The sequence below is a fragment of the Chelonoidis abingdonii genome, chromosome 9 (assembly GCF_003597395.2).
Source record: "Chelonoidis abingdonii isolate Lonesome George chromosome 9, CheloAbing_2.0, whole genome shotgun sequence".
Lineage (NCBI taxonomy): Eukaryota > Metazoa > Chordata > Testudines > Testudinidae > Chelonoidis > Chelonoidis abingdonii.
The window spans coordinates 76986447-77013768 of NC_133777.1; the positions used below are offsets into that span (position 1 = coordinate 76986447).

The 27322-nt window shown below is 41.9% G+C and overlaps 2 protein-coding genes across 3 annotated transcripts in view; one reads left to right on the top strand and one right to left on the bottom strand.

Annotated features, from left to right (window-relative positions):
- FAM169B (Protein) overlaps nt 1–14068 on the bottom strand; it is a 52739-nt gene extending 38671 nt beyond the window's left edge. For both annotated transcript variants that reach the window (XM_075069068.1, XM_032783029.2), the window contains exon 1: nt 14017–14068. In XM_075069068.1, coding sequence (XP_074925169.1) covers nt 14017–14050 — 34 coding nt within the window. In that variant the 5' untranslated portion in view covers nt 14051–14068. The remainder of the gene's footprint in view (nt 1–14016) is intronic.
- Nucleotides 14069–19811: 5743 nt separating this feature from the next.
- Nucleotides 19812–27322, top strand: part of PGPEP1L (pyroglutamyl-peptidase I like) — a 29325-nt gene continuing 21814 nt past the window's right edge. Inside the window, exons 1-2 of the mRNA XM_075069705.1 lie at nt 19812–20028; nt 22377–22429. Of these exons, the coding sequence (XP_074925806.1) occupies nt 19995–20028; nt 22377–22429 (87 nt within the window). The 5' untranslated portion in view covers nt 19812–19994. The remainder of the gene's footprint in view (nt 20029–22376; nt 22430–27322) is intronic.

Below are 27322 nucleotides of genomic sequence, written 5' to 3' on the forward strand. Positions count from 1 at the left end.
ACACTCCTGGCCTTTGCAAGCGATCAGCTTACATCCTGAAGTTTGATAGCAGTGCTATGTAGTCAGAATGCTGAACAGTAAATCTCTAAAGGCTGATGTGTAAATGTTTTTTGTCACGTTTGTATCTGAGAAAATGAGAAAGAAAGGAAGAAGCGCTGCAACATTGTCAAGTCAATTCACATTATAAAATCCTAACCAGCACTTTGGAGAAAGAAAGCTTGCTGCAGTGGCCTCCCACACACGTACTTTGCAATAACAATCCATATAAGGAAAACAGGACATGTAGTATGTTAAAAACAAAATGAAGGATTATTATTAAATGCTCTGGTAAGTTATTTTTAAATACAGGAATGTCCTGTATGATTGTTTTCAATTATTTAAAAAAAAAATCTGTACATAAGGATTTAATTTTACCGGATGTATGCTGACACAAAAAGCAAGATATTGGGCCTTCCAAAATATGCAACTGATGAGCGTAGCACTCACAATGGTCTATCCTGTTACTTAAGGAATAAACATGATTTTGCCTTCTTCCTCACAGAGAAAACACCTTGAAGTTACACGAGCTTTTCCAGTACCTAATAGGTCTGTATTGCAAGTTAAAAGTGATCATTTGTAGAGTTCTGTGATCAAATAAAGATGTTAATGACACAAGCCAAAAATTGAAGCATTGAGTACCAATGCTGGTCAACATCTTGTCAGTACAGCCCTCTAGATGAGTCACTTTTTTCCCTCAAAAAAATAATTTGTTCAGTTTGTTCAACTCCCTCTTCACTTTAGGTTGCAATTTTCAAAAGCAGCAACGGGAATCAGAACATGTTCCTTTGTAAGTCAACAGGACTTGTGCTTCTAACTCACTTAGACACTTCTGAAAATCCCAGTCTTTAAAAGTTTGGAAATCTAGTTGCCAAATGCAGGTAGAGGAGAGGTCATCGGGTCAGTTTGGGTTTTCACATTAACCTCTGTGAGCCTCAATCTTCCCATGTGTGTAAGGGGGGGAGAGGGGAGAGAAGAGGAAATCACACTTACCCTGCTATATAAAGTATTTTCAAATGCACAAACGTAAAAGAGCTGCAAAAGTCCTAAGTATTATTAATGATTATTATCATTACGCATTTTATTCACAGCAAATAATTACGGCTGGCTAAAGTAAGAAGAAGCGATAAAGATTTTAAAAATCTAATCGCCAGTTTTAGAAGAGCTTAACTTTGCTGCTTTCCTTTTAAAGCAATGTTTTCCTGTGGACGCCTGGGGCTTGAGGCCCCTTTCGGCAGCTCAGGAGACTGAGAGCTTTAAGTTCCAAGGACAGCTTTATAAAACCAATTTAAATTACAGGATTTCATTACAGAGTTTGATCCTATGCAGCAGCAACAACAAAAGAGTACACTGCACTAGCCGTAGCAGAATGTTTTTTAAACAGGCAACGCACACAAAGGGTTACCAGCCAAAGGGGAAAAAAAGAGTCATAAAAAGGGGGCCTCTCACTGCAGCCACAGAGGAGGTACCATATAACCATAAGGAGAGTAAATTTAGAACGGGAGGCCTACTGCATTAGAGGGATTCCAGACATTCCAGCTGCAGAGCTGAAAGGGGCTGCCATCTTAAATAGCCAAAGCTGGTAAACAAGGTCATGACATCACGTAGATTCTACAGCAACAGAATCAACAAGAGCTTACAGGTAGGTATCAGCCTTGACCTTTTACATGGCAACTGTGCTTTTTTTCTTTAAAAAAAAAAGGGGAGAGGGGAGAGAAATAAAAAAAATATAGATAGCTAATCTTTTGATTACAAATCTATAAAGCTACATTGGCATTCAGATTTCTGTTTTGAGCATACAGGGCTACTTTGGAAACAAACAGACAAAGCCACATTTTAAATTAAACACGAACAAGTGGCAATTTCATTTTGTTGCACTTTTTGTTCTCATAAAAAAGTCTGAGCCGGCTCCTCAGCTGGGTGTAAATCAGTGTCTCCTTGTTCCGTCAATGAAGCGTCACTGATTCACACCAGCTGAGGATTTGATCCTTAAAATGAAAAGTAATAGTTAGAGATGAATATAAAGCAAGCAGGCACTAAAATCTGACATGCTGCACTCCTTGGTACTCCAGCCTGGAATCCCATATAGCAGTGTCAAATAACCTAAAGTATTCTGTTTCAGTCTTGAACCCAAGATGCACCACAGTTCTTTCCTGCAGCACCCCTCTTCCCAATACACACCCCTGCTATTCCAGCCCTAGTTTTTTCCAGAACAGAAATAGTTAACTGTGCTGAATTATGTGGTGGTTTTGTGAAGTGAACAAATACCTCTCTCTTGGAGGAAAAACTGCAGCCAAACTCACTTCACCTGGGATCTAAGGCAGATCATAACGTAGGTTTCTTGATGGGAAATAACAACATGCATAAGGTCGATTTTTAAAGCCATAGCTCTAGTCACTTATAGGATGGGAGATCATTTTCCATCTTGAACTAAAATTGTGATGTTTTGTACATTAGACACAGACCTTGTCACTACTGAACCAGCAAGAATTTCACTGCATGGGTCGAAGTAAGCAGGAAATAGTTTTCCATAGCCAAAATAATTTATTCTTCTCAGCACAACAGAAAACACATGGTGGACCCTCTTGTATGTGAAATTCTACAAATGAAACTATAAGTTGTTATAATACCAAAGGTAAACCAAATCCCCCCAGTCAAGACAACTATAATAAGGATTCAGTCTAACTTGCACAATCAGAGAAAAGTGATGCAGCTTAATCCTGGTTCCTACCACAAATAATTTAAATAGTAATTTTATATTATTTATAATCCTATCATATGACAGTAGTGTTGCAGCAGAATTAAACTGCCACCACCCTTTTCAAGAGCTTTTTAATTATTCCAGTTTATTTAGTTTACTGGATCTTATCTTTTTATACACTAATTGTGTTAATTTGTCACTAAATAGTGAGACAACTTCGTTACTAATTAACTCTGCCGATTAGCTGGATCTTTTTATTACAAAAACTCAAAATATTTTGAATCTGGTGCTAGCTTAATTTAAAAGTTAGTACATATTGTCAAAACTACATTTTCTGCTTAAGCATTAATCCAATACACCTCTACCCTGATATAACGTGACCCGGTATAACACGAATTCGGATATAATGCAGTTTCACCTATAACGTGGTAAGATTTTTTGGCTCCCAAGGACAGCGTTATATCGGAGTAGAGATATATATCTTTTAATTATCACACAAAATACACCTCCCTTATCTTCAGTAAGAGCAATCTATTACTGTATCCATATATAACTACATCAGTGTAGTTTCCTTAACAAGTTGGTAATAGAATTGTTTCAGCTTCCAGCATATCAAAGAGGTAATTAAGGCACCTTAAATACTGACCATACTCCTAAGAAAACTTTATTTGTTGAATGGAGCATTTCAAGCACTATAGCTGTTTGATGCAGTAATATTGCAGGCGACTATTTGTTGCAGTATGATTGAAAAGCAAAAACCATACTAGCCTTAGTGTGGATAAAGAATGAAAAATCACAGTGTACTGTACTAAGTAATTAATCATGTCCCCTGTGATTGCTGTTACTTGTTCTGCAAACAGGTTGTAGAGAACTAAACTACATGCATTTATTAAGAACTGCACAATTAAAAAGTGCCCTTATTCATCAAGGCACATGTTTACATTACTGAGAATAAGAACTATCAATGTGTTAACATAGGTACAAACACCCCCCCACCAATATCATTCATTTTCATTCACACATACACGTGAAAGAGAAAAGCTTGAACATGTGAGTCCTACCGGCTCAGAAAAAAAAGCAAATAAAAAGAACCCAACATTTATTATTTTTTAAAACTTAGGATTTTTAAGCCAATATCATTTTGTGAGGGACATAACTCATTTTTGAACACTTGGGGATGGCATTACAGTAGAACCTCAGAGTTACAAACTGCAAACCGACCAGTCAATCACACACCTCATTTGGAACTGGAGGTACACAATCAGCAGCAGAGGCAAATAAAAAAAGCAAATACTGTACAGTGCTATGTTAAATGTAAACTACTAAAAAAAGGGAAAGTTTAAAAAAAAGATTTGAGAAGGGAAGGAAACTGTTTCTGTGCTTGTTTCATTTAAATTAAGATGGTTAAAAGCATTTTTCTTCTGAATAGTAAAGTTTCAAAGCTGTATGAAGTCAATGTTCAGTGTAAACTTTAGAAAGAAGAACCATAATGTTTTGTTCAGAGTTACAATCCCGAGGTGTTTGTAACTCTGAGGTTCTACTGTGTTGCTTTCAAAAAAAGGGGGGAAAAGTCTTATTTTTATGCTAATATGATCAACAATAAACAGGGTGAGATATATGCAGAAATCCACAATATACAGGAGATTTATTTCAAGTTTTCATGTCGGTATCAGGAGTCCTTATATCCAAGTCTTGGGCATAACAGTATTTTATATTTTAAAATATCATTCTAAACACAAACCACTTTGCAGCTTCATTCTCTTTTCCTGTGAACGAATCATTTGTCCAGATACCTATGATCGTCTATGCACATAAATTTAGGTCAACTGACACAGAAAAGACTATGTACATCACATTACTATTTAGGAGGGAATGGTCCTGTGATTAGAACAGGGAACTCTGAATCAGAACATCAGGGTTCTATTCCTGACACTGGCTGGATGTGTGACCTCAGCCAATCATTTAAATGCATACAATACCTACACCTCATTACAGGCTTAATCTATTAATGTCTGTAGAACACTTGCAGATCTTTGGATGAAAAGTGCTACATACAAAGGCATGGAGTAATATAATATATACTATAAAGAGCCCCCTTCCCTCTCCCTCTATAGACTGTCATATCTATGCTTGATCTTACTACTATATGCAGTGTTACTGTAGCCATCCACTTCTCTCTCTCTCTCTCATATCCATACTATGGCTGCAATAATGTGATCGGTTCTAGAGAGAGTGACTTTTTTGCTCCTCTAAATGACGCACATATGAATACTGTGCCTTGCCATTCTCACAGGAGCAGAAGCACTGTGTTTAAACAGCAGCACTCAGTACCAAGTCTTATTCATTGCTTTAATTGAGCTTGTACAGTTCTAAGCATGTGGTTATCATTAGACTACCATATTTGTTTAACCTTTCAAAGGAAGGAAGAGGTCTTTGGCATGTTACCGGGAGTACATGCAGAACCTGACTCTCATATCCTGCATTTAATTGAGCAAGTACATGTCAAAAAACCAAGTTCTAGTGTAAAAGAAACCTTCAGTAACACGGTAACAATGTGTGGTGGCAATAGAACTGATGGATAAATACTGTGGTGTGATATCTGTCCAACATGGCATGGCAGCCCTTAACCACATGCTGTACATCACTAACAGGAACAGTGTTCTTTCACACTGCATTACTTTTCACCCACTTGTCACATGATAACCTGGGAACTTACAGAAAAAATGTTTATTGGTTTAAATGGGGTTTTATGTAATACCATCCCTGTACTATTTTCCATTAGCATTTTGACAATGAAGAGTTCTCCAGGAGGGCAAACAAAATATGAGTTTCTGTCTAAAAGGCATTGCTCTGTGAAAATCAGTAAGTGAAAGTGAAAGTGCTCCGGCAGTAAATAATTATAATCCAATTTCTGATTAAGTGGTTGGGCAGTTTAAATAGATGAGTTCTATTTACGCAACTGCCACCATTCTACCACTTCAACAAATGGATTACAGATAAGGGTTATGCATCTCCAACACAAGAGACTATGGCATTAGGGAGCCCATTCATGTTCATAGGATTTTGTTAGTGCCTAAAAAGGTTATGCCTAGCAGATGTGCGACTAGACATAGGCAAATGATAGATGGATCTGATCCCACGAGGACTGAGAATATATTATTGTCCTTATATAAATCCATGGTACGCCCACATCTCGAATACTATGTACAGATGTGGNAGCCATGCTCATGGATTTAGCTTCCAGGTCCAGAAAGGTTTTTTTTGAGCCATGGCTCAAAAAAACAGTGAACATGTTTAGGGGTATGGAACAGCTTCTGTATGAGGAGTGATTATAAAGATTGAGAATAGAAAAGACACAACTAAGAGGGGATATGATAGTGGCCTATAAAATCAGGAATGGTGTGTATAAAGTGAATAGGGAAGTGTTATTTACCCCTGCACATGAAGTAAGGGTCACCCGATGAACTTAATAGGTGACAGGTTTAAAACAAACAAAAGGAAGTATTTCTTCACACAACACACACTCAACCTGTACAACTCATTGCCAGGTGATGTTGTGAAGGCCAAAAGTATAACGGGGTTCAAAAAAATAATTAGGTAAGTTCATGGAGGATTGGTCCATCGTTGGCTATTAGCTAAGATGGTCAGGGACACAACCCCATGCTCTGGGTGTCCCTAAACCTTTGATTGCCAGATGCTGGGACTGGATAACAGGGAATGGATCCCTTGATCATTGCCTGTTAGGCTCACTCCCTCTGGGGCACCTGGCATTGGCCGCTGTCAGTAGACAGATACTGGGCTAGATGGACCTTTGGTCTGACCTCGTACGGCCGTTCTTATGTTCTTATGAGGTGCTAAGCACCTTCAATTGTTATTGATTTCAGTGGAATCTGAATGCACTCGGCAACTCAGAGAATTGGGCCCTACATGTCAAGCATTGTATTTATTTCCTAGAGTTTAGAAGAGTGATCAGAAGCTTGTGAAATAGAATGAATATTTAATCAATTTTAATTCAAACTATTTTTTTCTCTTTTGTAAGAAAAAATACATCTACAACAACATATTTACTACTGACTTTCATAGTATTTTAAATTTAAATATTAAACTCTTGGAATCTGGGTATAAGATGATAGAACTAAGACAGGAGCTTATTCGATCTTAAAGTTAACTTGCGCTGTCCCAACCCCCTGTAGGTTTTACCATAAAGATTCCAGCTGCGTCTATTTTTCTTCAAACTGTTCTTTGCAGCAGCGCTACATTGAAAAAAGAAAAACACGAAAACCACACCCAACTCACACAGCACATACAAACAGAAATCCATCTGCGTAAGCATGCTACCTCCTGTCATATCACATAAAACACAACATCTGGACTGACAAGAGTTGGACAAAGTTCCAATCTGAAGTAATTGAAAAAGGCTGAGGTATGATGATTCGGAAAGCAAGATTTATAAATCAAAATGTTGACACACCCTTAAACTATAGAAGTGCTACCAGGTACAGCTATAGGATAGCAGCAAAGAGTGACAGAACATTTCACTCTCTTTTCAAAGAGATTAGAGATGTAAGATGGAGAGAGAGATCTCAGAGTGGGTCAAAGGAGATATAGGTCTGAAAAGAAGTAGCATCCAAGGTTATAACTAACAAGAATTTTTTCCTCCCTCACACCAGACTTACAGCAGTGAAATTCCATTGACTTCTCTGGGACTACTCCCTGTGACGCTGGCAAACCAGGTGCCAGCTCTTGCCAGCGCTTCAGGCCTCAGATGAGCACTAACAAATTCATTTCTGGAAACCAGTCTGTTTCACCTGTGTGTTAATATGGTTAAGATGGGTATTGGACTTATAACAATGTGTTTAGACTTTATGAAATGCCTGTAAATTGCTACATGCATTAATCTCACTTACAATATCTATATCACATGCTATACAGTAATATTTAAGTTTCTGCTTTATAACTGTAAAAAAATGTTTGCCCTGAAACTGTCAACCTGTCAGAAAGGATCATCTCCTGCTCATTAAGAAGGCTATCAAAACTAAATGGGCCATCACAACATAAAGTCTTTATTAATTACCCCTTCACACCCATGAAGAGGCTATCTTGGGGGAGAGGGTCAAATATGTTCGCGTTTAGGGCCCTCAGTGGGCTAGCACCACCTCTGGCCCTAAAACACATTCAGTGCTGACAGATTGCTACAGCTCTGTCACCTTTTGCAACCATCAGCTGTAACTCATTTGTGTATATATGTTTCCTGGTTTTAACCTGTAAATAACTCTCTCATTTCTTTTTCCTCGTTAATAAATATTTAGTTATTTTACTATAGGATTGGCTACATGCACTGTCTTTGGTATGAGATCTGAGATACAAATTGGCCTGGGATAAGTGACTGAAAACAACCTGAATCTTTTGTAATCTTTGGTGGATAACGACCAACTATCACTAAGTCCCACTTGCCTGGGTGGCAACACACTAGAATGCCTAAGGTGATTGTCTGTGACTCCATCATAAGCCTGTTATAGCTCTTCAGGAGTTCAAATTTGTTACTGAGTTGGTGAAATCTCATTGTAGAACATACAACCAATTAGGGGTGTCTGCCCTGCTTTTTGACACTCTACCCTGAGGTTGGCATTCACATTCGTGAATATACCGCTATAAAAGTGCAGTGAGAATTGGGTCCTTAATATCTACTGCCTCCCACAGAGCCTAGGAATGTATGGAAAATTCTCAGGGCCGTATTCTTATTTCAGTTACACCACAGAAGTAAAGTGTGGTACTACAAATGTACAATGGTGTTACTGGTGTCTGGCCCGCAGAGTATAAACTGAAAAAGGGATGCAGAGGGGGAGCTGGGAAATAATGGAATGTATAGCTGAAGGATTTTCTGTATAGAGAGAGAGGATGATTTGAAAGAAAAAGAAATAAAAAGATACACTGTATAACAGTGGAGCCTTTAGGAACCACAGGTCCAAATCTAGGCAGGGTTGGGCTCAGTCCTTTACCATCACAGACAGAAAAGATAGATGGAAGAAAGAGAGGAGGTTGAAGGACAAAACCACAAGTTCCCCTACAAGGGGAAGACAAATCCTCCCATAGTGATAAAGGAGGAAAAAGCAGGGAGACAGGAGTTGACATCTGAGTTTGGAAAGCAGTTCAGTTCAGAGATGCTTTTGTCCATAGGGGAGATGCTAGAAAGACCGCCAGCCAGAAATATTAAAAAAAAAAATCCATATTTTAAAGCCACATAGCATTTAAAATTATTGCAGAGCTACCCTTCCCTTCTTGCTAGCTGAGATTGGGGCTAAGAGTTAGCATTACATTCAATGCAATTCCTCATTACTGTCAGTATTTACACAGTGCCATGGAGCAAAAACAGATACGAAAGAGGCAATGAGCCTGATATTCAGTGGCACCAAGCAATCTCAGCTCCCCAATACTTTCAGCTGAACAGTGGATTCTCAGCCCCTCTGAAAAATCAGGCTTAACACATCCCTGGTTCAAAAAATGTATAGTCTAACACTCAATCCTGTAAGGTACCAAATACCTCGTAGGTGGTGTTGAACACCCTCCACTCCAAATTACTTGCAAGAATCAATCTTTAAACGAGATTCCTTTCAAAATTAAAATGCATTTAATTTGAGCAAGAGAGGGAAGAAACAGAAACATTCTTCCCCCATATTCTTCCATGCCTTACAGTCATCCAGACATTTTGATACTGCCAATTTTATTATATGAAAGTGAATACCTCTGCTACCTATCATAGCTCTCTGAGCCTGTCCTGAATTTCTTGCTTCAATAAACAGCTGCATGTAGTGGAAGGAAATGTGTAAATATAGCTATTGTTTTTCTGTGCTTTTGTGTCAGCTAGTCTATGTCTTTGAAACTGCGCCAAAACCACCATAGCTATTTTTTTAAGGGGCTGGTGGGAATGGTTTAGCTCTGTATTGTCTGTGCACTTGACATCAAATATGAGGTTCTTTAAATTTGGTTTCCATGGACTCATCTGAAAAGACCACTTCTGGCGGCTAAAAATGCAAAAGGTTTTGACTGTAGTGCCTTGACAAACAGCCAGAGCTCTGATGTGGGGGAAAAAAAACACAGCAAGATAGCTATGACCAGAATGGAAAAAACAAGGAAAAACATATGGCTTGATTTCAGAGCAGAAAATTGACTTAGGCTTTGCATAAACGACAGCATACCTCCAAGCTTGCTGATCTGCCATGAAAAAGAGAACATACAGCCTAAAAGCAAAGCCTATTAAAAGGCATAATGTTTCTAAACAGAATCTGTTACGTACTAATAAGCATTACTTAAAGGACACAGGCCTTAAATTGCTAACAAACATGCATTTGTCTGAAACTGCTGCAAGACCACCTTGACAAAAACATCACATGACACCAAGGGAATCTCAATGATACAAAATGGAATTTTTATTTAATTTGGCTTGATGTTGTAACACAGCAAAAAAAAACATGGAGGCATTCTCTGAGATTTGAGAAGCTGTTTGTGGAACTTCACAGGAATGAATTACAAATAAGAATTACATCAGTGGAGCTGTTTGCCATCTGTTGTCAGTAATACTGCAAAGACCAGTCACCAGACTTCAGTTTCAAAGGTTAAAAATGCAACATTTTTAAGCATCCGTTGACCTCTTGGTAACCGAGCAGGAGACTGTATACTTTGGATATGTGTGACCCAAGGGGCTGCCAGTCACTTTGCAAAGGCAACACAAACGACTGTGTGTTGCCACAGAAAAAGCTCAGGAACCTCTTAGTTTTGCCACTGTTACCGGATGTGGAAAATTCATACTGACCTGGTTTCTAACACATCTGATGTTGCAAATTCAGATCTGGAGTTTTAAAATTCCACCTGTCGTGCAGCAGATCTCCCGCACAGGAATGTAAACTCCATTGATTAACACTGATTTCATGAACAAAAATAACAAAAATCTTTCTGCAGGACAGATGTAATTTTAAGGCTCCTTTACTGCAATCGATAAGCTAGATCAGGGGTCGGTAACCTTTGGCACACGGCTCACCAGGGTAAACACCCTGGCAGGCCGGGCCAGTTTGTTTACCTGCCGCGTCTGCAGTTTCAGCCAATTGCAGCTTCCACTGGCCGCAGTTTGCTGCTCCAGGCCAATGGGTGCGGCGGAAAGTGGCACGGGCCAAGGGATGTGCTGGCCACCGCTTCCCGCCGCCCCCATTGGCCTGGAGCGGCGAACCGCAGCCAGTGGGAGCCACAATCGGCTGAAACTGTGGAAGCGGCAGGTAAACAAACCGGTCCGGTCCGCCAGGGTGCTTACCTTGGCAAGCCGCGTGCCAAAGATTGCTGACCCTTGAGCTAGACACACAGATTAGTCATTTAGTAACTATCACTAAGGCCCCAGGATCGTATGTTGTATTACCCACAAAAATGCCCTTCCCAGAGCCTGTGGGTACATGCAAACCTCAGGGCTCCTTGAAGAAGAAAGGTGGGGGGGAACCTACATGAGAGCAGACTGTGTTTAAAAGAAACAGCTGAAGTTCCAGGTGAGCAGCTGGCTCATTTCTCAATGTTAGGGTTGGCACAGGATCTACACAAAGGGCAAATAGGTTTAATTTTAGATGGACAGGCCTGCAAGCCTTATGGCACATGAACAACCTTTACTGTCACTTGAAGTCAGTGGGATTATTTTGGGAGTAAGAGTTGAAAGATCAGACTGCAAGAACACTTAAAAGTTGTAGCATCTCAGTCACAGAGCAATGTAAGATCCAAAAACACAGCCTGAGCAAGCAAAGCAAAAGGCTGGCTTGAAGACATTCAGAGACTTCATTTTTCATTCAACCACTTGCCAATCGCTGCTGAATTTTTTTTAAAACTTAAGTATGTGCAATCAAAGAAATAAGGCAGAACAGATGGGATTGAGGCCGGGTGGGTGGGGATGTGGGAAGAACCATTCAAAACATGAGTTGGAGCAATAAAAAATGACCGGGGTGGGGGAATGTTTACAAAACCTAAAGTGCTTGGCAGCACAAGATTTGTCTGGACAAGGAAAACCAAGTTATATTAATCTGGAGATATTTCATTTAAAAGCATCAGCAGAAAAGCGAGTCTTCCAAAAAAGCCAATATCATTATTACAAATGTTTGACTTTCATAAGTGGCTGATTGCCCTACTGCACTATTTTTTTCTCCTATCTGATTTCAGCACATTTAGCCATCAGCAGCTAGAAGGACTAATGATCATCATCATCACCTTTTTACTGAAGGGGATGAAGTAGGTGCTTTAGATAAATGGCAGCAACTTAAAATGTGTTTCAGAAGATAAATTCCCTTTCTCTCCATTTACCTGTTAGCTTGACAGATTAAGAAAGCACAGTGCAAAGACAGAACATGAGAGAAAGCAGTGCAAAAGTTAACTGAGGTGATGTAATCGGCCGTTATCCAAGAGAGTGCATGAACAGAAATTCTTGGAAATGCTCCTAGTCAAATATAAACCACGAACACTATTCACTCAAGACTCTCTTGGAGATCCACTACTGAGCATGCACAAAGGCCCACCTGTCTCAAAATCAGATCCATTGCCAAGTATCAAATGCTAGATTGATTATTGTTTCGCTTACTGCTATAGATCTAAATTAGTATCTATTTTAGGGCAAAAAGAAACTTGCCACATATATTGGTATTATTTTTTTCATTCTCTCTGTCAGCCTCTGCTAGGGAGAGATACACTTTTGCCTGCTACTAGAAATATTTGTAATTAATTTTTGCTTTTTTTCCCCAAATTTCCAAACATTACTTTACAACAAATATTTCTACTTCTACAATTATTTGTAATTCCATTCACTGGGGATTAACAAAGGATAAACTCTGCAACAATATGCAGGAAAGGCTCCATATAGCTCCATTCCATATCATACTAATGGAATTAGCTACTGTCTTGTGGCCAAAAGACAACATAGTTACTACTCTGTTCTCCATTATTCTTGTTTCCTTTACTTCCTCATAAACCAAAAGCGAAGTTTGGATGGCAAACAGCACTGTCTTTAGCATGAGACTCTAGCCTTGGATTCATGACTTGAAGATGTTTGTTTTATATACTGTGTTCCCTCTGTTCTTCTTTACTGTCTCTCCTGTGTTCATCTATTAAAGCACAGTACCACTATATTCATTAATAGGGCTCTAAACACACTAAAGGAACAGGTGTGTGAAGGAAGTGGTGCCATTTTGACAGAGCTATTCTTCTGACTGTAACTGCTTTCTAATCCAAACCCCATCACAGTAAAGAGTCTTCCCATTTACTTCCATGGGTTTTGAATCAGGCTATAAGACCAGAAAGAATTATCACCTGTGGACCGGAAAAAGTCTGATGGATACCTTGCAATAAAAACTCTAAGGACAGCTAGAGTCAGACTGTGACTGCACAGGAACTGAGCAAAATTTCCCAGGCACGCACAAACTTGTTGCTGTGCGTTTTGGTAATTTATAGAAAACCTGAAGCCAGGTCTTTAAATCTAGCTAGATGTTGCCATTCAAGGAGTCTACAATATACACACTACTGAAGGACAGCATCCTTAATAAACAGCATGTCTGGTGTGATAACTTATGCAGGGACCAGCAGACTTCTGCGGAAGTGGCTGGTTAACATGCTGCTGGAAACTAATCTTGGTCCTTTTCCAGCCAGCTCAGGCCAGAGCAGATTGTGAGAGGCAGTCACTCACAAAGCTCCATCAGAGGGGCCTGTTGTGGCTGGTTGGTGCCCAGAAGTTTAATATTGTTTCAGGTCCAGCCTGGTAGCATCATTAAAGCTCAGTCTAGGAGCCTGTCTGGGAACCGGGGGGAAGGGACAGCAATGCCAGGGGGCAAGGTGACGGGGAAGGTGGGGCACCAAAGGAAGCAGGGATAGGACTGGGAGAATATAAATAGGCACTGGAAAAAGGAGTAGGAAAGAAGGGGGTATAGGGCAGTGAAGGACACAGGGATAGCAAAGGGCCTTTGGGCCCACAGGAGAGGTAGTGCCAGGGCTGGAGGAAGGGGGGCAGTGCCGTGCGGGGGGGAGGCACTATCGGGGGTAGGAAGCCGCTGGGGAAGAGGCAGTGCCGTGTGGGGGGGGGCGGACCAAAGCAGGAAGAAGGGGGGCAGTGCCGTGCGGGGGGGGCACTATCGGGGGTAGGAGACCGTGCCGTGCGGGGGGGGGCAGCATCAAAGCGGGAAGAAGGGGGGGGCAGCGCTGTGCGCAGGGGAGGGAAGCTGCGAGGGCGGGGGACGCCGGGCGGTGCCGACTCTCTCCCTCCCTCTTACCGGCCGCGGCTCTTCCTGTTTCCTCAGCTTCCATCACTTCCTCCGAGCGGCCTTCTCCGCCCCGCCTTTCTTCCCGCCTCCCGCCCCAGCACTGCCTCCCCCATCCCCGCCCTCCCCGCCGCACCCAGCCAGAGCGGCCTGGCTGCGCTGCTTGGTGCCTCAGGCCGAGCGCCAGGGCAATTGTACTTGTGGAGATTAAGAGAAGAAACAGCCAGCGGGTAACTGAGTCAGCCAGGGGTGGGATTTGCCTTCTCACAGCCCAGGCTTGGCTTCTTAAGGACGGATGGGAAGCTGGATTTGCATTGGCATAAAATAGCCCGTGAGCTGGGTGTGTATTGCTACACCTGTGTGTACATAGATGCAGGGTAAATGTTCTGGCGCAGGTGAGACGTTCCTGAGAGGTTAAGGAGTAACCTTAGCAGCAGCTGACAATGTTGCAAAGGGAGAAAGGTTCCCAGTGGTGGAAAATCCTCTACAAGAATAGTCTAATTAGACTACTAACTCATTTATGAAAATCTTCCATTTCTGTGTATGGCACATGTCCTGTATATTACACTTAAATACTGCAACACCCCTCCAAATGTATATACAGGCATATAACACCAGATGGTTTGAGCACTTAATAAAAACTAAATTTTTAATAAACCATTATAGGACTATCAATTTAATGAAACCTTAACATTCTTCTAACATGCACAAACACATGAAATCACAAGCCTCAACAATTTTATTAATTCATTCTCAGAAATCAGCATCCTCCTATCAGAGTCATTTGTGAAACTGCTGAAGACAATTCCAAGCTGAAGTGTCCTGCATTTTAGGGCATATGTCCAGTGAACCTTCCATGAAAGATTACAAATAAGTGAAAATACACATAGATGACCTCCTTCTCTGCTATATGTATTGCAGATATCAGTTACCTATTTCATTAACATTGTAAAAAAAAAAAAAAAAATTGACTCATTTAGGACTGCAAGGACTCTGCTCCACATCTGCTATATATTATTCTTCAGACCTGTAAGTTTCTGGGTGAATATTGTGCAACATGTTGCATATTCAGGAATATCACTAAGTAAATGTTTAGTTTTAGCACATACATTAATTGATATAGTCCAAGGCCAAAAGGAACTATTGTCATAATCTAACCTGCCCTCCTGTATAACAGGCCAGGGGACTTCCCCAAATTATTTCTAAAGCTGATCTTTTAGAAAAACATTCAATCTTGATTTAAAAATCATTGGTACTGAAGAATCCACCACAACCTTTGGTAAATTGTTCCAAGGGTTAATTACCCTTAAAAATTTACGTCTTATTTTCAGTCTGAATTTGTCTAGTTTCAACTTCCAGCCACTGGATCATGTTATACCTTTTTCTGCTAGATTGAAAAGCCCATTAGTAAATATTTGACCGCTATATAGGTAAGTCACCCCTTAAGAGAGAGAAAGTTAAGCTAAATAGATTGAGCTTCTTGAGTCTATAACTATAAAGCGTATTTTCTAATCTTTTCTTCATGCTCTTGGCTGTTCTCTAAACCCTTGCCAGTTTATCAACACCTTCTTGAATAGTGGACACCAGAACTGGACACAGTATTCCAGCAGTAATCGCACGGTGCCAAATACAGAGGTACAATAACACTCTACTCCTATTCAAGATTCCCCTTGTAGTGCAGCAGCAGTTGTTCCCCCCCTCTGGACCTCCTCACTACATCACTGGGATCACTGCCAAATATCAGTGGGAATTAGAAAACCAGTTGCTCTCAGTGGGCAGGGCACCAATCTGTGGGCTCTGGCCCTCAGGTGGGGACAGAGCTAACGAGCAGGATGGAGCTGACAAGCTGTCTATAGTCTCAGGCCCTCAGTCAGGGCAAAGCAATTAAGCAGACCATGGGCCCTGACCTTCAAGCAGGGCAAACCTCCCAAGACAACTATGGGCTCTGGTCCTCAGTCAGGGGCAGAGCAAATGGGTAGTCTATGGGCTCTGGTCCTCAGGCAGGGGCAGAGCAATCAAGCAACATGTTGTCCTAGCATTGACAGATGGCAGACAATGCAGGCCCTTTGACCTGTGGCGAGGAGGCTACACTCCCAGGTTGGGGTGGCATTGGGGACCTGCACCCACCCGACTTCACTGTGTCCGAGCCAGGCCCTAAGAGTGGTGCAGTGCAAAGTATTCGCCACTGGTCAGCAGGGATCCAGCCACAACACCAGAGGTGTAGCGAGCGCCTCCGTACCCTCCAACTGGAGGGGGCCCGCAAGGAAGGGGCCCCTAAAGTGGCAAAAAAAATGTAAGGTAAATTAGTAAGTGACATTTATTGACGCTATTGCACAATCCATGTCGGTTTTACTGACAAAACTGTGAAGTCATTAGATACGATCAATATGCTATTGGCTACATCAGTTGTCTTGGCGTCATTCGAATTTGAGTTGACCCATCAAGAAGTGTTGCGTTCATAGGCGTCGGTGGAATATGTTTATTAATTGTAGTTTTAGTTTTTATTCCTTCCAACGCAGAAGCGGGCTTGTGATGTCTAAAAATTATAAGAGCGGAGCTAGTAAGCGAAAGGCAGCAAAAGTGCTGAGAAGGAACTGAGAAATTCCAAAGTTGTCAATGTATTTTGCGCTGCAATCCAACGTACAGGTAACAGGCACATGAAACGGACAGCGCTAGCAGCGACGAATCAATCCAGAAGTGTTTCAAGTGAGTGTAGGTGAAGCAGTTGTTATACCAAAACAACGTGACAGATATTCCATGCTGCTGCAGGAAAGAAGTATTGAATCTGAACCACTGACTGATGATCCAGGAGATGCCGTCTGTAATATCGGACAGGACAAGTGTGTGACATGTTACGTGTCCACCGCACACAATGAAAGTATGAATTCCATTAATGAGAAAGACGGAGTTCACAAGTACCATTCACTTTAAACGAAACATGGCAAATGGCGAGAAATAAACATTCATGGTAATGTACTATCAGAAAAATGCCATTTTTTTTTGTTGTAAATATTTTGGCACGGCGACATACCCGCTACGTCGTGGAACATCTGCTTGAAAGCACTGTCAAAAGACTTCAGCAGCATGAAACACGAAGGTCATCAAGATGTATGTGAATGTTTGACCTCGTCAGGCATAGTAAACCATACATCTATTGACAACTCGAATTGCAGGCTTTTTCTAAAAGAAAGATTCTGGAGAAATGTTGTCAAACGCATGGTTTGATGTCGTTATTTCTGTCGAAAGAAACTGGCATTTCGAGGAAGTAATGAAAAGCTCGCGATCCTTCGAATGGTAACTTTGGGGACGTTTGAATTGCTTGCAAGGTATGATACGTCCTCAGCGAACTTTTACAGAGGATTAAGAGGCAGAGACACATGTTCATACCTCTTCCACAGTACCAAAACGAGCTGATCAACTGTTGCCATAACATCAAAGGCCAACACAGCGCAGCTTAAAAAAAGCAAATATTATCAGTTATTCTGGACTGTATCCAGACGTGTCACATGAAGAACAGATGTCTGTGTGTTACGCTTGTTGAATGCAACGGTGAAGAGGTTCAATATTCGTGAAGCGTTGTTTGTTTCTAATGTTCATGATACAACTGGCGAGGGCTTATTGAAGCGTTTCTGAAAGGCAACAACTTAGAATAGACAATTGCTGACCATGAGAGCCAAGCTTATGATAACGGCGCAATATTGCGAGGAAGCTAAGGAGTTCACGCCGTGCATGCAAATAACATGAGTGGACCGTTGCCTTGTAGTACCATGTGAGCTCACATTGAACTTGTGATCTCAGACGCGCAAAGTCATCTAATATGCCGTTGACTTTTTCGTAGGGCCCAGACTATGTTCGGAGGGGCCACGTTCTTTGTTGCTATGGCCTGCGCGCAGCACACTGACCTGGATAACTGGCAGATTATGCAGGCTGACTGTAGTCGCTGTCCCTGGGCTTCTTTTCCTCGCTGAGGTGTACTTGATCCCGGTCGGTCCTCCATTCTTCAGCGTGCTTAGTGTCTGCTGCCCGGCATCAGTAGCTGCACCTCACACCCTGAGCCCCGACCTCCTGCTACAGCCTAGCCTCCTCAAACTTGGGCCCTCTCCTGCACTCAAACTCCTCATTCCTGGCCCCACCCTGAGGCATATCACCCGGCCCTAGCCAGTATCCTCTTGGGGATCCAACCCTATAGCCCCCCCAAACCCAGCCCCTCCTTTCTTGCACGCAGAGCCTGCACACTCCCTCGAACCCACTCGCCTGGACCAGCCCGAGGACCCGCCCACACCTGAACCCCTCTCCCCCAGTCCCCCGAACTCCATCCCCCATTCCCACCTGCCTCACCTGCAGCCCCCTCCCACCTTGGGCTTATCAGTCTCGGCGCTCGCACCCCAGAGCCCTCCTGATACTCCACAAACCACTCATCCTCCCTCCTTAGAGGCCTGCCCCCAGGTTCCAAGAGTTCCTCACCCTCACACCCCACTCCCTGCCCCTAGCCTCGCAGTCCTCTCCTCTCACTCTGAACCCCTCATTTCTGACCCCAACCCAGAGCCTGCACCCCCATTTAGAGCCTTCACCACCTCCCACACCCCAACCCAGCCCAGTGAAAGTGAGTGATGGTGGGGTAGAGCAAGCCATCCAGGTGGCATGTAGTGAGCAGGCGTGAGGCCTCGAGGAAGAGGCAGGCTGCGCTGTTCGGTTTTGTGTGATTAGAAAGTTGGCAACCCAATGCTCCAGCAGTGGTGGTCCAGAGAAAGGCATCTGTCTCCCTCGGCAGCTCCCCTGCAGACTCGGTCTCCTCCTGGGTCAGGGCGCTGCCTGGCTCGGCAGCAGCGACAGAGGCCTGTCATGTGCCAGGCGCGTCTGTCTTTCCCTGGCTGGGCTCTAACTGAGCTGGGGGTTCCACCTTTTGTACTTCCTGTCCCACATCTCAACTTCTGGTGGGAGGGGCAAGTCCGGCCTGACTCCATCTACCTGGGCAGAGAGAGTGGTTCCTCCCCTCTGGCTTGGAGGGAGGCCACACCACCTCACTACACTCGTTTATGCTTCCAAGAATTTCATTAGCACTTTTGGCCACTGTATTACACAATTCGTTTTCAGCTGATTATCCATCATGACTCCAAAATCTTTTTCAATCACTGCTTCTCAGAATAGATTTCCCCATACTAGAAGAATGGCCTACATTCTTTGTGGCTAGATGTAAACATTTACCCATATTAAAACACATTAAACCCCATATTGTTTGCTTGCATCCAACTTGCCATACATAAAATAAACATCAAATAGATGAATGCTAAAATATGTAAGGAACTCAGACATTATGTTGCTGAGCATAGTATCAAAATCAAGTTAGATTAGCTAGATAGTCAGTTAATTACATTGATGCTATAGTGAGGAGTGGATATCTATAAATATATGTGGGTTTTCGCAAACAAAACATTTAAGACAATGAGAAAGAAAATTTAAGTGGGGTAGAAATGGATAGATATGTTTGTAGTTAGTCAGTCTGCTTAACTAAGGGGAGAAAAACCCAGTGGATTACAAACGTGCTATAAATAACTTGTAACAAGTAACAACTTAGTCTAATTAGTTTGTACATGAACATTTTTCTGATCTAAAACGTAGCTGAACATTTTATAAAAATGTTTGTCAGGCTCTTCTTTGTTTCTTAAACACAGTTTTAAGACTTCTAAAAAAATAAAAAGAAAAGAGAAAGCAAAGTTCAAGCAGTACTGGTCAGACCTTTCTCTAAACAGAGACATCATAATTTACACATTGAAAGAGTTGTGTGATTCCCAAATCATGTCTGTCACATGAATCCAAACTTGTCTCAGTCTGATGAAGTCTTTTTCACTGTCCAATAGGAACTGCATGTTTCAGAACAGCTTGGAAAAAAAGGGTGTTCCAAATCAGGCAGATTACTACAGATGTCTGAATGACGATACTGTTGTTTAGAACTGAAAACTACCAGATTTCACTTTCTGGAGCTAAGTTTCATGGATTCAAATTCCAACACTGTGGTTGTGACTGGTAAGGTTTTTGTTTGATTATTTTTTTTAAATTTGTTTCCTCTTTTAGCCAGCCATGGAATGCACACATGCCCGATCTTTGTCATAAATGGTTCCCTGGAGGGAAATACAGTAGCAACTGGTCATTGTATCAATTCCAGATGGAAAATACCTCACTGCTGTGCCTTCCTTAGAAAATCAGATGTATCTCTGTCCTTTATTGCCATCCATTGGTTAGCTGCTCCCTTTTTCTCTCTTTTAAAAAAGAAATCTTTGACGACATCGTCGCCTGTCCAAGTTGTGTAGCTGTCGGCAGTATAAACTAATGTTAGATGAACCTAACCCAAAAGGAGCTCTGAAGCAGCAAAACTAGGTTGCATCATGTCACCACATAATCAGGGTCTAGAATTAGAACAACACATGGCAAATTTCAGGGTCTCGGTTTCATGGCAAGGTAAGAGAAAAATCACAAAAGGAACAGCAGCCTCATCACTGCTAAACTAGCCCATTAAAATTAAGTATACCAGATAAGCACGCCTGAGCATGCAGGTCAAGGCACCAGATTTGAAAGTTTTCTCATTAACTATAGGTAATGCTGAATCACAACTGCAGACCCACCAACTGGAGAGGTTTTTGAGCTTTAAAAAGGTTAAAACTCTTAAGGAATGCTGCTATCCATTGTAGCTCTTGACATGTGAGTTGCTGGATAATTTTCCACTATAGGGCATCTGAGGACGTAGGGATGAGGCTGAAGCTACGTCAACATGTTTGCCCATGATGAGCTCCTTGTTAGCTTTTCCCCTTACATGGTCATTTAGGTAGAGACTCCACTTGTTGAAATAGCTTTAGAATAATGTGTCTGTTAGACGCACAGGTGCCGCTTAGAGGTAATATAGATAATTATCATGGCATGCCTCAATCCCATTTTCACCTGCTTGTAATATAAACTTGCTGGCACTGCTCACAGCTTTATCATCAACTACCTAATAATATTTCAGCCAATTTGTTTTCTATGATGGCTTAACTATTTCAATACAGTAAGATCTTCTTACAGTGATTTCTTTTAATAAAACAGCTTTACCCTAAGCAATAGTTCTTTCTGACCACAGCTGTAATTTACATATTGCATTGTGAGCCAGTTCAGAATTTACATTTTACTATAAACAGCGTTTCTTCACTGAAAGTGAAGTGGAACAAGCATGGAATGATCTATATTTCCTTTTCGTGAAGAAAGGGGGGTCCTTTATTTACACTAACAACAGTGAAGCCTGTGAAACTCATTGCCACAAGTTATCATTGAGACTAAAAGATCAGTATGATTTTAAAAAAAAGGATTAGATATTTGTAGGAAGAGAAGGGGAAAAAAGGAAGAAAAATAAAAAAGAAAGGGAAAAGGAAAAGACAAATACTGGAAGCAATTTAAGCAGGTGTACCATGCAGGTGGCCTAAAAAAACAACTCAAATTTTTTTTGTTTTTTTTGTTTTTAAAACAGAGTCACTGCAGCCTTTATACTATAGCTAAGGCTGTATAGTTTTTCACAGAAGTAATGTACTTTTTTAGGGACCAAAAGGACAAATTTTATGCACGTCTGCAGATATTTTATTACATTTTTATACTCTTTTTCACTGGGGTTTGTTTATTTTAAAAATTATGTGCTTTAAAAAATGGGGATTAAAATAGCTTTACAGGCTTACCTGTATTAGTTGTTCCACTGATCAGGATCTAAGACATTGCCTACAATCCACAAGTGCATACTATCTGATGTGATTTGGGATGGGGATGCAGAGATTGGGATGTGTAGAGCTAGTGGAAAAATTTTTAAATTAATGTTTTTCCTGACAAAATGCCCTTTCAACCAAAAAGAAAAGTGGTAATTTTTTCATTTTTGATGGAAAATTTTTAACATGAAATTGATTTTCTTTTTTCAAAAAACTGTCCATTCATCTCAATGGGCAACCCCTTTCACTTTTCCCCCACCTTTTCCACATGGAAAAAGATAAGTGAAAGAAAGTGGGGATGTTTTACCTACCAAAACAAAGCAACTTTTCTCAAAACATTTACAAGAAAATTCATTAAAACATGATCATGAAATATACTTTACCTATTTCAATGTCAATACATTTTTAAGCCCCGACCTCCCCCCTGCCCAGAGCGCTGCTTTACCACATTATATCCAAATTCGTGGTATATCGGGGTAGAAGTGTAATAGAATTCCCTTAAATATTACAAAGGCTATGTCTATCCAGTCGACTCATAATCCACAACCAAGAATATCGAGGTAAAAAAGAACAAGTACATGAGTGCATATAATCCAGCTCATGGTACTTGGAGTTCAAGCACAGTTTAATAGCACTTATCTTTAATTTCAGGTTTTGGTCCCTTTCGACAACATCTCGTTAACTCTAGCTGGGAAGCAGTGAAGGTAAGAACCGAAGAGGTTTTTCATGCAGGTCCATGTAGGAAACAAGAAAGGGGGATGCTTTGACTATAACTTCGTTCCTTCCATTGTTTGTCCATAGCCCAGAGCTGCTGCTTTTTTTTTTCTTCTTTTTTTTTTTTTTAATGACAAGAGGGCAGAGGAAAAAGCAGAAACTGCTGAATGAGTAAAAGATGAAAATGCACATATTACTTATAATGCTTAATTTTGCTTTGAGGTTTTAAAATTTGCTTTTAAGTAACAGCCTTGCCTTGAAGAATTTAAAAACTGGATGTATTTTTGCTGTAGTGCCAGAACACCACCTTCCAGCATCAAAGAAAATTCAAAGGCAATACGTTTATTGTATTTCAGGGGACATCTGCTAAATGAACGGAACTAAAATTGTATATTTATACACACACACACACACACACACACACCAACCGTAATTATAGAAATTGGAAAATAATCACTTTACTACAATCCCGAATAGTCTGTGGAGGATCCTCATTACCCACCGTCATGTTAGATAGCTATAAGCAAAGATCATGCAGTGTTCCTTGTCTCCGAGTGTGCCATTTTGCTCAACTTTGCCTTCCCACTTTCAGTTGTTACCGGTCTCCACTGTTAATACTGAATAACAAAATTATTTAGCTATGGGTTTTCCCACTGCTGGACTCTTTCTGTAACAAAAACATCCCTGAATTCCACCTTACTACAGACAAGGAAGATGAGATTTGGAAATTCCTTTTTACTCCCCAACCACATGGGAGATCTGAACACATCTAGGAGACTCATATTTGATCATTTCATCAATCTACTGCAGGTGTTAAAAAAATAGCGGTTTTCAATTAATATTTGGAGGAGTCCATATGTCCTGGCAAGCACCATTTCCCCAAATAAATTCAGGTGAATTTCGGATTATGTTTCAAAAGCATAACTTAAAAGGCTCATCTGGTGTTAAACCAACCAAACCTCACTTCCTCTAATCTGATTTAGGGTTGTTGCACTCAGACATAAGGGGAGGCTGAACTTGACAAATTTCAGCAGCTGGCATGTGGCTAACTGTAAAATAATAGCCTATTCCATTATATTTGAAAATTGCACTTATTGTACCAGCAGGTTTTATATGATTTATTAGTTGGGTATTTTAGTACCGTAGCACTCTCAAAAAGGTTAAAGGCTGTTGTATGTATTTCTGAGCAGCAGGAGCAGCTACAGATTTCTGCTGAGTGTGTATATGCATCATCTCTGTTCAGTACAATTTCCAGCTATTTGTAACACACAAAATGGCTGCTTCAGGTTTCAACACACAACCTCACCCCCATCCACTTCCTCTCCTTGGGTATTTACTTGTACAATTAATTTAAGAGAAAGTCGTTCACACAAGCTATATCAATGTACTTTGCTGAGTCACATGGACAGCCAGAATTGCAAAACAAAAGAGATTATGAAAATGTGATTTGAAGTGAGATGGAGGATGGATGAGGTGGAGATATTGAAGGGTGGGGAGAGAACAGGTTCTGGATGATAGAAAAGCGGAAGATGCAGAAAATAATAGTGAGTGCGCACAGCAGGGCTGAGAGGAGCCCAGGGAAAGATGAACTGAGGTGGTGGTCATGATCTGATAGTTTGGCTGAAACATGTCCTAAAGAAAACAAGAAAAAGAGAGAAAGATCGGTGCAAGATTCATCTGGATCATTGAATACATGAGGCGCCAAAAGAGTAACAGCAAAAGTAAGACATTTGTGCACCATAATAACTGTACTTGTTAATGATACAGTGTCCACTACTACAAGATTACATCCTTTATGCAAGCTGTAATGATAGCTATTGAAGATTTGACTAATTAAATTGAAGTGCAGTAAAGGCAAGATTATTGAGATACTCTGTTGGCAAATTTTCTCCAGGATCAAAGCAGAAACCGACTCCTCTAGGAATACAGTTGTCTTCAATGAATGTGTACAGGAGAGGGCAGGAGATGGGGACACAGATCAGCACTGGAGGGGGATCTTAGCGTTTGGAAGAAGAAATCCATTAGGCCAGTGAAGTGTTGAGGAGGAAGGTAATCCAATCCCCGTAGGCTAACTAAAAGCAGAACACATACTTCGGTTGTACCTTTCAGTACCCAAGCATATCAGGAGGCCAATAATTTATCCCAACCTGAGCTTGATGTACACCCTAAACCACAAATATTTATCACTTGACAATACGCTTGGTCGTCACCACCTGATTTCCATTGGTCCTAATTTTAGACACAGTATCATCTTATCCTGGTTGAAAATAAAATACGTTCTTTATCTGCAAGCAGAACAGCCTAAGGCCAGAACGCGCTGATGAAACAAGTTTTTGTAACATCATGTCATGTGCCTTCTGTGCCAGAAAATTATGTAATGATAGGTATTTTTAATTATAGAATGTTTTAGCTAAGTCATGGATCACAGAGATCAAATCCCCTTCCCTCGGCTCCAACACCCTGTATGTGGGATTAGTTTCTGCTTCTGTTGGAGATACTGCCTCGGTTTCTGCTTCCATTATGGTGCAAGAAGCAAAATCTAGATGATGGAAAGAACTATGCAGCAAAACAGGAAGAGTCTGGAAGTTTGACAGACCAGTGAGTTGTTCTGGCTGGCCTACGCTTAAATAGCAATCTGGGGCCAAATCCCACTGGCCTTGATCAGACGACTTCAGGAGGCCTACACTAACAAACTAAAGTCAGCAGAATTTGCCATGTACATTTGGTTGGTCTGAGCTCCTGCTCTCCTTACACAATCCACCACATTCCTTATGGGGCCTCTTCTAACCCCACCGCCACCAAGGACTGACAAAGTCAAAGTCTCTTCTAGTCAAAGAGAACTGGGCCAAATCCTGCTCTCCTTATTTACACTGAAAACCTGTTGAAGACCATGGGAATTTGACTGGAATAAGGCAGGATTTGGCCCTCATTGGGGACCTTATCAGCAGCGATTCTAAGGTGACTGGGTGTCTGTGTGTGGATCACTAAGTGATGCAAGGCAATCCTGCCACCCCAGAGGGGCAACCCTTAACACACCCAGATTCAATATAAAAAGGATTGTACAGTAGTAGCTTTACTGACCACATCCATTCAGGCTGGCTGGCTGGCTGGCTGGCTGGCTGGCTATCTAGAACTAGCTGGCTCTCCCCTAAACACTACCTCATCATGAGGTTTTGTGTAAACAGCCAGTACCAGCAGGGCAGCCACTTGCCACCTATTTGTAGGTCAGAGTTTAGCTTAATCCCCAGTTCCTGCAGGAGCATGGCAGCAATCTCAGAACCAAAAAGCATCGATGCAGTTTCACCGTCAAGACTCTTCAGCTTGGAGCATTATAGGCAGATTCCTCTCATCCTGGGAGCAAAGACTTCTCTCCCTTGGGCCATACCTTTCCTCTTAAAGCCCTGCTTCCTTAATACCCACCCCGCTGCCAGGCCCTCCATCTCAGGTTGGCAGCTTCAAACCTCTCTCCTCAGGGAGTGGCAGGTACTTTGCTCTTCCACATGATTACGGAGCCCTTCTCCTTGCTAGTTGTAGGATACACTCCCCCATCCTAGCCGCATGGATCCATTGAGAGCAGTCTTTCCTTCTGTTATTTCAAAGCATTAGTCATGCTTTGGAGGACAGTGCCTCTCTATTTTCGGTGACTAGGCTGAACTCTCCTTTTTTGCCATCCTGAGGAGCCAGAACACAAGAGTGAACTAGCCAGTCTAGGTCCATGACTGCTACCAGGCTCTGAACTCATTCATACTGTCCTGGAAAGAGACATTGCGATGAGGTGTACCAGGCCCTTCGAGGCCCCCTGCTCCTACCACACCCCACACAGGAAAGGAGCAGTGAAGGTGAGTCCTCCAGGCCTGCCTAGAAAGGCTGCAAGGAAGCAACCAATCAGAGCACAGTTAAAAGGAGTGCAGGGCTTGAGTTAGTCAGTTCTGGGCTGGGACCAGAGGAGTAAGGAAGGATGCTTCTTGCTTGATGCTGGAGCTCCAGGGTTGGGTTCTGGTGGGATTGGCATTTGGTGAGGGAGAAGTGGAGTTGAGAACTTCAGCCCTAAGGTAAGGATGAAGAGGAAGGGGCTACATGGGAAGCAGTCCAGGGAATGCAGCAGCAGCAACTATTAAAGAAAGCAACAGGTGGTGGCTATTTGTAGGGTCCCTAGAGTTGGGACCTGGTACTCCCACTGGCTGCTGCGGAAGCAGCTTAAGCCCAAGTGATAAGACTCCGTATTAAGTCCATTAATGGCTATTAGCCAGGATGGGTAAGGCATGATGTCCCTAGCCTCTGTTTGTCAGAGGGGGAGATGGATGGCAGGAGAGAGATCACTTGATCATTGCCTGTTAGGTTCACTCCCTCTGGGGCATCTGGCATTGGCCACTGTCGGTAGACAGGATACTGGGCTGGATAGACCTTTAGTCTGACCCAGTGTGGCCATTCTTATGTTCTTATTAAAGGCCTGAGAAACGGGATGGAATTTAAACAGAACACCAGAGAACTGCTGAGGACAAAGTCACCAGGGAGAAAGCCTTGGGAACAATGCTGTATACCAGTACAGGCATGGCCTTAAAGCTAGCCCAGAAGGTACTGAGGACTGAGCCCAGAGACAAGGCTGAAGACATTAAGAAGGGCACAAGGACAGGACTTCTTACCCTAGAAGTGGTGACAGCCAACAGAGGGGACCGGGAGCAGAGAGAGGGGGCAGGGTCGCACTCAGTGGTCAGGAGACACTCATGAGACAACTAAAAGGATTTTGCTTTCCTAGTTGGTAAAACACTGCATTTGATTGCCTATTTTGTGATATAAATAAAATACACAAAGCATGTGAAGAATACCTGCCACGTTTGTATTCGCATGAGTTCACATCTCAGTCTGAGAAGATACACATGCAA